Source organism: Ambystoma mexicanum, chromosome 3q (genome assembly GCF_040938575.1).
Source record: "Ambystoma mexicanum isolate Mex_15411 chromosome 3q, UKY_AmexF1_1, whole genome shotgun sequence".
NCBI lineage: Eukaryota > Metazoa > Chordata > Amphibia > Caudata > Ambystomatidae > Ambystoma > Ambystoma mexicanum.
In genome coordinates, this window is record NC_090926.1 from 1,070,427,829 (window position 1) to 1,070,440,401 (window position 12,573).

At 44.6% G+C, this 12,573-nt stretch overlaps 1 protein-coding gene across 1 annotated transcript in view; it reads left to right on the forward strand.

Annotated features, from left to right (window-relative positions):
- The window catches only part of ASPSCR1 (ASPSCR1 tether for SLC2A4, UBX domain containing), a 1,532,603-nt gene that overhangs the window by 1,016,560 nt on the left and 503,470 nt on the right, over positions 1-12,573 (forward strand). Inside the window, exon 10 of the mRNA XM_069655312.1 lies at positions 3,803-3,869. Coding sequence (XP_069511413.1) covers positions 3,803-3,869 — 67 coding nt within the window. The remainder of the gene's footprint in view (positions 1-3,802; positions 3,870-12,573) is intronic.

The following is a 12,573-nucleotide window of genomic DNA, read 5'->3' on the forward strand; positions in this document are numbered from 1 at the left end:
CGCTCGGTCTGAGGTCTCTGGCTGGTACCCCTCTCCTGAACAAAGACACCATGTTGAACTAAAAGGGTAAAGAAACTACAAGTTCCAAGAGGCCATAGGGAAGGCCGACGTGAGGTGTCAAGGTGGTCATACAAGTGTCAAGCAAAATGCCTTGTACAATCGAAAATCCTTGACACGTTGCAGAAGTGTTGACGATTGTAAAATTGTGAAATAGGTGTTTTTGCCCAGCGTAGAATAACGCTGTGCGAACTGTGATTTTGAAAATAAACACGCCCTTGCCATAGGCTAACAGAGTGACCCAGCGAGACGTGATAGCCCTTCGGAAGTCTTTTTTAAATTGGCAAGTGCGGTGGAAGATCTGAGCTTGGATGATGGGTACCTAACTAAAAGATGGCTGTTTAAAAAGACATTGAGACTTTTGAATATTGCAAGTCAGGAAATTGTGATTGAAAGGCGATAGTGAACGCGACTGAAGGACGTCAAGAGAAAAGTTGTGAAAAAGCAAAGTGAACAACATTGTGACGACAAGTGTGAACCTGACTGAGGGATGATCACAGTGAGTGGTTGGTCTGAGCTTGACTGAGGGAGGCTAACGACTAAGAGAAGAATCAGAGCCCGGCTGAGGGGGATCCAAGTGTGAAGGGTAATCAATCACCTGATGTGAAGATTAACAGAAGGAACTTTTTTTTTTTTTTGTTTTGGCATATAAGGCCCTCTGAAGCAAGAGGCTTTGCAATAGAAGAGACTTTGGCACAGAAGGGCCTGGTATAAAGAAAAGGAACTGTAAGCTTGTGGCAGAGGAGCCCAGTAGTGTGCTGTGCTCAAGAGTCCCGCCTTGTCCCATGCTAAAAATGTGGGAAAGGGAGGACCCGGCCATAACACTCTGACTTATCATTTTGTGAACGCTTCTTTCTTTCCTTGTAAACAATATCCCACACTCTCTTGTAGCATAGCTGTAAGGTTTGGCAATAGTTGTTATTTTAGTATAGGCCCGTTTTATTTGACTAGACTCCACTAGGACTGTATTATTATTATTCGATGGTCGTAGCTTGCTACCATTTTTGATTTAGGTTTAGATTAGGTGTTTATCTCACCCATTTTACAGTTTAATAAACACCCTTGAACTGTGATCACTTGTGTCTGTCTTGATTTGATACCATGCCTTTCTAACAGCTCTAAAAAGAAATGGTATTTGAGGTAGCTCATGGGGGTCAACTTCTTCGGTCTTGCGCCCTTTATAAGAAAAAGCTAAATTGCTGGTGTCGCGTCGGTGTGAAAGTAAATATGGAGGAACCACTACCCCCCCTCCAAGGTTTTTAGATTACTTAGTGCTGGGTTTTCACACATTGACAGCGCCACATAAGTTTAATGAGTAATGCGCTAATTCAAAGTAAGGTTTGTATGAAAAACATGACTCCTGTAGGAGTGCCCTTTTATTGATGCGTGTTTCGGCTCTCTTGAGCTTTCCTCAAAACAGGGAAATCGTTTTGTACACTGAAATAATGACAAGCGTATACATAACATAAAGTAGCACAAATATATATATGTGTGCTTCTTTATGTTATGTATACGCTTGAAAGAAGCACAAATATATATATATATATATTTGTGCTTCTTTATGTTATGTATACGCTTGTCATTATTTCAGTGTACAAAACTCCATATATATATATATATATATATATATATATATATATATATATATATATATATAATGTATGTACACAATGCAATAGCCAATGTGTGTAGACAGAGATTGAGGAGGGGTGATGGGTAGGATTTTGTAAGGGAGATAAATAATCACAACGTGATAGATAACATGTTAACAGTAAAATACATCCAAGATAATGGGCCAGAGAGTGAAAAATAATAATCAACAATGAATAAAAAAGGGGAAAAAAGAGAAAGAAACAAAAAAAGAAGCGAGAGAAAGGAAAAAAGAGACAGTAAATTGACATGTCACAAACTCAAATTCAAACAACAAATAATGACATGTCTGAAAATAATCTACTCCCATTTTTGTAAGGGACATATTAGGCAAGGTGCAGTTATGAGATAATCCTAATTCTATGCCTTACCACTCTAACTACCTTGATGATGATTATTGTTAGGGTATTTATTGAGCGCGGGCCTAGCTTCGGGAAGCAGTTGAGCGCTTTACAACCAGGGGGGGAAGAACACAGTGAGGGAAGCAGAGAGAGAAAAAAGGAGTGGGGAGCTGATGGGGGAGGGTGGGCAATTTTCAGCAAGGGAACTACAAGCAACCATGCGGGGAGGCAGAGGGGAGCAGATCAGAGTCTCGGGTAGGGTGGGGAGTGCAGGGTGTGTGGTTCTAGGAGTTAGGGAGGAGCCATTCCTTGAAGAGGAAGGTCTTGAGCGCTTTCCTGAACTGTCCAAGTGGTGGGGCAAGTCTGATATTGACGGGGAGGAGGTTCCAGAGTCTTGGAGCATAGACAGAGCAAGCATGTCTTCGGATTCTTTCCTTCCTGCACCATCGTATTTCGAGTCTGCATATTTCCTTACTTCTGGTGTATCGTAGGCCTCTGGAAATGCTGAGTTTCTCAGTGAGGCAGCTTGGGGACTTCAGGAGGAGAGCCTTGTAGATGATGCAACAGGATTTTAAGATGATATGGACTTGGAGTAGGAGCCAGTGTGGTTCAATGAGGTTCGGGGTGATGTGGTTAAATTTGCAGAGTTGTTTAATGAGTCTTGGGTTGGCTACATTTTAGTGTCTTAACATCAGGAATTATTTTGGTGTGGTTTTAAAGAAGAGTCTGGTCCTAGAACACATTTCAGAGACTGGAATGGAGTGCTGACCCCTCTTCTATGTAATGTCTTATTATCAGTCATTTTACGCCTTCGCTTTGCAGTCTTCTGAGTTGGATGTTCAGGGAATTTGGGGAAATATTGCAATAGTTTGGCTAGAAAATGGACACAAGGACTGGCTGGCTGGATAGATTTCCTACATTGGAGGAGAACACTTACGGAATAGATGAATAGGCCATGGGGAAAGCACCTGGGTCAGATGGTCTCCCATTTACGTTTTATAAACAATTCTCTGATGATTTACTCCTCCCCTAGCCCTGGCTGCTTCAACTTTATAAGATCGTCTTTCAGAAGGAGGGAATTGCTTGTGAAACTAGCGAGGCACATATTATTACACTTCTTAAAGCAGATCTGGATTATTATATATGCTTACCATATAGCGATCACTTTCAATGCTAAGTGTTGAGAATAATATATTTTGTTTTTAGCACATCGTTTGCACAACATTGAGGTCTGATTTGGTAATAATAGACAAGTCAGGTGTTAGAGCCGGACCATCTACTCACTATAATCTGCCTGCAAATTATAATCAATTTGGACCATCAGGGTCTCAATCTTCATGCATCTACTTTACTATTTAGTTTAGTTTATTTCTTAAATAGTTTATTTGTTGTACAAAACGCTTTTGACGTGCTGGAATGGCCCATTCTTTATTCAATGCTTTGGGAAGTTGGACTGGGGTACACATTCATACATATGGTGGTGCTTCTCTATGGATCTCTGACTGCCCGGTTTCTCACCAATCATATGTTGTCATGCCCATTTCCACATGCCAGAGGCTTCAGCTATCTTCCCTTTTGTTTGCAATTGCTATTAAACCACTGGCATAACTGAAGTTGGACATTGCTTGGAGAGGTTGGCCAATATGATGCTGCCTTATAATGTGTTGTTGCAGTATTTGTGGGGTAGTCACTTGCGTGCCATGACTTTGTGGTTGAAACCAACACTTATTTTGTCTTTTGATTCTGTCTCACAGGTGGTGCTTCGGGTGCTCTTTCCTGATCGCTATGTCCTGCAGGGATTCTTCCACCCGGAGGAAACAGGTAAGAGTATCAATGTTATGTTATACGCTTTTGTAAAGCGCACGTTTGCAGAGGGCATCATGATGCGGAGGGAACCAGATAGAGCTGTCTAAAACAGATGATGAGTTTTCAAAAGGTGACAGAATCCTAGGTGATCTTCTGTAGCATGGAGAGAAAGAGGGAGGGCATTCCAAAGCCTGGCTGCTACAATGTAGAACGAGTGGCTTCCCTTCTAATAAACTTGTATCGAGGAACCACCAGATGACGGGCCTCCGATGAACGGAGGGATGACTAGGCAATGTAGTGTTGAAAATTATGCTGCAAATACTCTGCTCCGAGCCCATAGTACGCCCCGGGAGACAATACAAAGAGATTTGAAGAAAATCAGTTTTTGAACTGGCAACCAATGAAGTGCCCGAAGAACGGGAGAAATATGGACGCCATAGGGGTTCACACTGGCATGGGCAGCAAGGTTTTGCAGTAGCTGTAGTCAGTGCAAAATGTAGAGAGGTTGAGCCAGGAAGAGGGAATTACTGTAGTATAAATGACTAAGAATGAGAGAAGAAATCACAAGGACACGAAGATGAGCATGATGGAAAGGAGGAACCTTACGCAGGAACCTTAGTTACTAGTGGCCTGTTCTACAGACGGCACCGAGGGCTTCACTCTTAGTACAAGGCTGTACCACCTGAGAACATTTGATAGCTTAGCCAGAGCAGCTAGGCTTATCTTAGGAGGGAAAGAGGGCTAGCTTGGTACAAATAAATTGTAGCATGCATATGGTCCAAAGAAACACTGAAACACTATGTATTGCAAAACTAAAGGGTTTATTTAAATACAAGTAGACCAAGATAATTCTTGGGTAAGTAATATCATTAAACACAATCATAAAACCCAACTCAACACCTATGGCATGCAAACCAAGGTATAATCTTATTTCGAGGAGCAAGAAGCAAGTCAAGGTGAGTCAAACCTAAGGTTATACATTCAGTATAGTAATATACTATTCTTGGGGAATAAGACCAGGTTAGATATACTTTTAGAATACAATCAGTATTTCAAGAGTAGTTGACCCTGTCAGTCATACATTGACAGTCAGTTATAAAATCACATAATAAACCAACCCTGTTGCAAGTATACTCCCTGCAACATTACTTTTTAGAACTCAGTTCAGAGCTAGTAAATCAACCCATATACTTTCTGGAGGGGCCTTAAACTACTCAATGATAAGTATGAACACTCAGTAACTGTTTTAGACTGCACTAAGCAAATCAGGGAAAGCAAACGCCAATTATGCTTTAAGAAAGACACAATGGGGGTCATTACAAGGTGGCCGGTAAGGGGTTAACAGCGCCGGTAATGGTGCCGGCGCCGTTAACCCCTTACCGCCCTATTATGAGTCTTCTCGTGGGACACGCAAAGGGCGCCTGGTAAAACCAGGCGTCCTTAGCGGGTCCCGCTAGCAGACCAGGGAGCTAACAACGGGCCCGTTATTTTAGCTCCCTCCCCATTCCCATTGATCCCTATGGGAGCTCGAATGGGGATGGGTTCCCTGAATGGGGAAATACTGGGTCCTCCAAGGTTGGAATGGCCCGGTATTTCCCCATTCAGGGAACCTGGACCCGATATGTGATATGGGGGTAGCCATGGTGCTAATAGCGCCATGGCTACCTCCATACTCCTAATGATCCCCAATGTATTTCAAGGTAAGTAAATGACTTATTGGCACATAACTATCTTTTATCTAATAGCTAGTTATACACAGTGTACATTTAAGAAGTGTATAATACAGTTGCTATGGTAAGAACTTTATGGAACTATTTTAGAATCGCACCAAAGTAACTCGGGGAAGCACAATCCAGGGTTACAAGTATAGAAAAGCAGCAGCTATTTAAGGTGAGTAAGGCCTATATACTTTTAAGAGGAGCTACCCGCACCTCAAAGATAAGTATTAACTAAAATACTGTTTTAGATCTGTATAAAGCAGACCAGGAGAGACAAAACACTATGATGCACTTAACGAATGACACAATGGGTCTCATTATGAATGAGGCGGTAGTTGTGCCGGTAAATACCGGCACGGCTGCCACCGGAGTCATGAAATTACTTTCACCTGGCAATGGGGATCTACCGGGGCATTCCACCCCCCAGTGGACCGGTTAATTCCCCTTTGTCGGGTGCCGGTAATAATTGCTCCCCATTCCCATTTGAGCCCTATAGGGCTCAAATGGGAATGGGGAGGATGGATGCACCGGCACCATTCATGAATGGTGTCGGTGCATCCGTCGAGGTCTGCTCGCGGGTGCCCGTCCGCCCGCCAGGTCAGACCTGGCGGGCTGTAAGGCACCCACTCGCAGACTTTGTAGTTTGCCGGTCCGGTAATAACGGCATTGGCAAGCTTAACGGTACCGTTGTTACCGGACCGGTAAACCTATTATGAGGCCAATGTTTTTCAAGGCAGGAAGACCCCATTGGTAAGCTTTTACACTCATTCAGTTAAGCAACGATAACAACAAGGCCAACGCTTCTTACTTTTCAGAAGGGGGAACACCAATCAAAGCAACTTATACACGTTTCTAGAGGGGCAGAATGCAACTCAAAGGTAAGCATAAACTTAATGACATTTTGTAACTTCTCCTTTCACAGAGATACAGTTACCACACTAACTTCTTTAGCAAGTGAGTACTTTTACACCTGTTATACTTTCAAGGCAGACTCCTTTTCTTATCCAGTCCTTTCCTAGTCTATGGCTTGAGAAGAGGGATCCTAGTGGTCTAGGTGCCAGCTGTAGGCAGGTTGAGATAGGGTTCAGTTGCAGGAAAGTCAAAGTTCCATAGGAGATCTTCTTAAACATGTAAGCATTCACTTTCAGAGTTAGTTAAAATGTTCAGGGTCTTCATAGAAGGTTCACTAAATGCGTTCCAGCATTAGGCCTGGGCAAGTGGTATGGGCAAACTCCCAACCACACAAATCACCCACTCAGCTTCACAGGATGTACACTAGAATTAAGGTAAGTATTACCCAAGACCACAAAGTACCACACACTACCTCAGGAGAAAAGAAGAGCTTCGGAGTGGATGTCTTCAGGGTGCAGCAGCACAGGACCTGTTCCCTGGATTCTTGGCTTGGAGACGAAAGAACTGGACACTGGATGGGAACTTAGAGCAGCAATCATCAGAGGAGGGTTACAGCACAGGACTCTTCATGCTTTCTCGTGGCACTGTGGATTTGGTGCCTTTTTACAGCAGCCAGATGAAGAATGAATATCGCTGGCTGGATTCTCTTCACTCTCCCGGTCATGCACTCTGGTGGGGGGACTTTAGGGATTGGAACCATGTCTCTGGAGATCTAGCAGGAGTCCACCAAAGTTTCAGACAGATTTGGACTTCGGAAGACCATGCACTGCACTGAGGCTTGAGGTCCCAGGGTATCGGCAGTTTTCAGACCAGCAAGGCCGCAGCATGTCGTGGGGTGGCTCAAAATGCAGGCTCGTGGGTCTCACCATCCTCTGGGTGGGAGTAATTGTTTTCGGGACCCTCAGGTTGATTGGAAGGAAGAGTTACATCAGGCACCAGTTACACAGCAGGCTCACTGGTCGCTGGAAATTGCTACAGATGTTTTATCTTCATCGTCCACTTCAGCTCCTGTGATTGACTTGTCAGCAGCTTTCAGGTGCGGAGTATTTATCAGGAACTACAGCACAACTACTGCAATCTCTCCCTGCAGTTTACAGAAAAGGGTAGTCTGGCGGCCGCCTACCCCCCAATTGAGGCTTGGTTCCTTTCAGGCAAGGTGAAAGGCAAAGGCCTGCAGAGTTTTGGACTCCATCGCAACCTGCCTTCTCAGATACTCTGGATCCTGGGCCGTGGAATACAAAGGATTCCCACCGAAGACACAACTTCCACTGAGGTCGTCACCTAGAATGGCAGAGGAAGACCTCAGAAACAACAAGCACATGAGAAATGGTGAAAAAAGGAGGAGTCCACCATTCCAGCAGAATGGTGGCCCTTCTGTGCATTACCAAGGCTGATTTAACAACCTGTGAGTAATAAGACTAAAACGTCACTAAGGTAAAACCACTGCCACCGGCCATTCAATTAAATTTGCAATTGTAACACAAATGTTACCAGGTAAGAAAGGGGATACATTGTTTCCCCCCAGTGCTCCACATAGGGTGGGGTGTACTGGCTCACTTAAATCAATGTAAAGGGGATGTGAATCCAACTTTACATGCTTGGAAACAGTAGTTCACCCAAGAATGAATAAGAACATTAAAAAGGGAGCCACTGCATTTAAAATGCTGTATGCTGCCATAGTACATTAGTCAGTCCAAAGTTATAGGAAACTATGACTCCAATCATACACTATGGAGAGACATAAAAAGGTCACCCATAAAAAGAGTAAAAGACTAGGGGCAAATAATTACCAAGTTCAAGAAAACATTTCTTGGGTTGACACAGGTTTGAATGTATGATCATGAATATCAAAATCTTACCTAACGCACATGCAACCAGGTGCCGACGCCAGACACAGATCATTGCAACTTGCACGATGAGACCAATTTTGAAATCTATGGATTGTGACCTGTATCAGTAAATTGAAGCAAAGTGTCATGATGGAGAGTTTTAAATTCAGATCTAAGTTGTTCAGCAATGTAATTTCAGATGGGTAGAGCAAGAAATCCCAGAAATGGGGCCTGGAGACCTAAGGACCAATTAGAGGCAAGGGGATAGGACTTGTGTCCGGAGAAGAACACGAGATTGCCAATCGGGAGTATAAACCAATGCGCCTGCACCTCCTGATTTAGAAATGTTTGCAGTGTGGTTAGTAGATTTGTAAACTAGATGCACAGTGGGAAAAGGGGCCTGACTGACTAGCTGATGGAGACAACAAGGCAAGGAGGAAGGTGGAACTAAAATATGGACAGAACCAGGAGAAGGGCTTCGGCCTTCCAGAATAAGAGGCAAACCAAAGGATTGAGGCTGGGGCCATCCATAATCGGAGACCAGGAGAGTCAGGAGAACGGCTTTTGGAGTACCATCCATAACCAGGTCCCATTTCTTCTAATGAGATAATCCAGGATTCCTTCTGACTTCTCCTGTGCACAAACCCAGAGAGATAAAATAATAAATTGGTCCAACAAAACAAACCATTGGTGGGGTCCGTTTGAATTAATATCCCCCTCCTATTAATGGGGTGGGCATACAGAAGTATATCCCTAGCATTTCTTATTAATGAATAATTTATTTAGTTCCCAGATAATCAACTGACACTGGGGAGATCTTTGGGAAATTCAAAATCTTCAACGTCCTTCCAAGTGTGAATGATATAGTCGTTAAAGTACTTGTCGATCACCGGTTACCCTTTTGCCAACCCCAAAAATCCCCTAAAGGTGAGTTTTGCATTTAAAAATGCAATTCCAAATTGTTTAACATTCCCTGAACCTTAGCAGAGGGGGTCCAAATGGTAAACTGATTCTCTGGGTCTGTGCTTTGTAGGAAAGTGTTTCCAGGGTAACTGATTTAAAATCACACTATCTCTACAGAGAGTGAGTAAGGCTCTCCAGATAAAGTGAAGGGGGACATTTTCACTGTATAGTGGCAAAGGAAAGGGTTTCATCATCGGTTGAGATGAGCCTGGTATTAAGTGTGTGTGCGCATTGAGCCAGTAATACCATAACTAAGTTAAAAGATAGTGGGGACCATGTACATAAAGATGATGAGTCTAAACTGCGTATTCTGTCCTACATTATTCAGACCTTTTCAGTGGGGATAATTTGGATGGGGGTTCCCAGAGGGAGTTTGTTAGAATTGCAAATCTTCCCAAGATTCGAGAGGCTAGAGAGCCACAGCAGAGGAGGTAACACAGGTTATTCGGTCTCTTCCAAATAATAAAGCACCAGGTCCAGGTGGGTACTCTGCACTCTTTTATAAGAAATTTGCTGTGGTTCTAGTTCCACAACTAGTTGCGTTATTCAACAGTTTTGTAGATTCTGGTGCAGTTGCACCCACAATCAGAGAGTCATTGCTTAGCCTGCTGGGTAAACCAGGCAAGGAGACCCTTCAGTGAGCTTCCTATAGACTGATTGCGGTTTCTTAATTATGATGCCCAAATCTATTCTAAAATCCTGGTTACTAGACTGGTGGGTATTCTCCCTAAGATTATCCCTAGGCATCAAGCTGGCTTTATTCTGGGGCGCCAGGCCCAAGATAATATTAGAAGAGACATTGATGTGATTGAATGGGCTAGAAGGGGTACATTTGAGTTGGCATAATTTATCGGTCGATGCAGAAAAAGCATTTGATAGAATGGACTATGCCTACCTGTCTGAGACATTGTAAGGATTTGGGTTTGACCCCGTGTTTCTCAAGAGGGTGCAGGCCAAACCTGTACATCCTAATACTAGAATTGGGATGAATGGAGCACTCTGGGAGGCCATTGCTTTACCCTGGGGGACTCGGCAGGGATGTACACTGCCCCCTCTTTTGTTTGCTTTATCCACGGAGCCGTTGGCGTGCAATGTGATGCTTAGTGAATCCATTAGAGGGATAGGACTTGCCCGGACCAAACATAAGGTTGCGTTATACGCAGATATCCGAACTACTCTCCCCCAGATTGTCGCCTTTTTGGATTTGTTTCGATGAGTTTAAGATTAATTTTACTAAGTCAGTCATACTTAATGTTTCCGAACATCCTGATACAGTTCAGATGCTTAAGAGGCTGTTTGCATTTCAATGGGAGACAGACATCCTACAAGACCACTCCCTTTGAGGACTTCTTTGTTGGGTATCCCACAGTCTGCGAAGTGTCTTCATTATATAAATCCCTGAATGCTAACCGATTTAAGCCTCTGCATCCCTATATGACTGGTTGGAAAGCAGATATAGGATCTCCAATCGATGACTTGATTCTGATACCCTTGCATCCTAGACTATTCTGTGCAGTACAGTGATTTGGAAGTGGCCTCATTCTGTTTCCGGTTACGTTACGGGCGAGGTGCGGCTTGATTCAGTGTATTCTGTGCATTCAGTGTGTCGAGAATAGAGAGCTCTTTCCGCTTTCGAAGCCTTTGCAACTTTTTCAAGATACACTTGTCTCCGAGTCCCGTGAGTTTCGTGAGTTCCGTGGGCCCAGGAGCCCGAGGAGTCCGAGAGTCGCTGGAGCAGAGAGGAGCAAGCTGTTTGGCTGCCTGAGCTGAGCTGGGCTACGAGGGCTGAGAGGCGGGGTGAGAGACTACAGAAAACAGGCCCTCGATAAGGACCTCGCAGGCGTTACTTTGCTTGCTTGCTCGTTTGCTTGAGCTGTGTTGTTGTGCTTCAGGTTTCTTTTTAAACCTGTCGGAGAAGCCAGAGAAGCTGGGTACAATAGGTTTTGCCTCGTGCATTTTGCAAATGTTTCTAAGTCTTATACTTTGGCCCACTTGAAATGCTGAGGATATTTTAATTTCTCCAGCATGGGGTCTGGCATGGATTCACATGCTCATGAATATTCCCCGTCGTCAGGCTGGGAATCCTCGGTAAAGAAAAAACCAGTATCAGTTTCGTTTCTGATCTGTCTTTCGTAGTAATAACCAATCACTGGTCTCTGGGTCATACTGACCACAGCCAATGACTGCCCTCTACCTAAGCACCGCCTCTGTCAGCCATCTTCAGATTTTTACCGCACTTTCATGTGTTGGGATCCTCGTGCGATTGCTCTCGAGCGTTAGTGCTATTTTTTCACGTTTTTTCTCAAAAACTTTGTTTTTTCGATCAAAAGAGCCTCAAGCTCCACCGACTCTCCATCCGATCAACGGGGACCCGTGTCTGATTAGTCTGCGCCCCTCAAGGGTGAAGATTTCGTCGAGCTACGCTTTTGGAGGACTCCAGAAGCTTCTCAGGCCCGGACATGGCCCAGGAGAAGGGAAGCTCGACGCCCGGAAAGCTGTTCAGGGTCTGCCCTGGATGCCAGCTGCAGAACGTCTTTAAGGAGGACAAACACTCTCTGGATGTGGCTAGAGCGCTGAAGTTCTACGTGGACCGCACGAAGTGTTTTCGGAAGACGTCACAACTCTTTGTGAACTTTGGACCTGTCAATCAGGGGAAGGCTCTCTCGAAGGCTTCCATTTCCAGATGGCTCTCCGGCTGTATCATGTACTGTCATCGGTTGGAAAACCGACCGCTGCCTGGCCGTCCGAGAGCCCATTCCACCAGAGCGATCGCAGCTACCACGGCGTTCCTTTCTGGTGTGCCCCTGCTGGACATATGCAGGGCTGCTACGTGGAGGTCGACGCACACCTTCACGAAATTCTACTGCGTCGATCGGGATTCCAGGGAGGAGTCCAGGGTCGGCCAAGCAGTGCTGCGCAACCTGTTCGCCTGAGGTGAGCCTTGTGAGGAGGTAAGATGCTTAATGTTGAGTTTGATGTAATGCTTAATGTTGAGCCTTTGCCACCTCCCGTGGTTGTTCATGTGTGTACTGCTATGTATTCTTTATTCATGAGCATGTGAATCCATGCCAGACCCCATGCTGGAGAAGGAACAAGTTACTTACCTGTAACTGTTGTTCTCCAGCATGGGTCTGGCATGGATTCACATGCGAACCCTCCCGCCTACCCCTCTGCGGCTCTTCACTTGGTCATACTGCCACTTCACGTGCTTCCAAATCTGAAGATGGCTGCCAGAGGCGGTGCTTAGGTAGAGGGCAGTCATTGGCTGTGGTCAGTATGACGCAGAGACCAGTGATT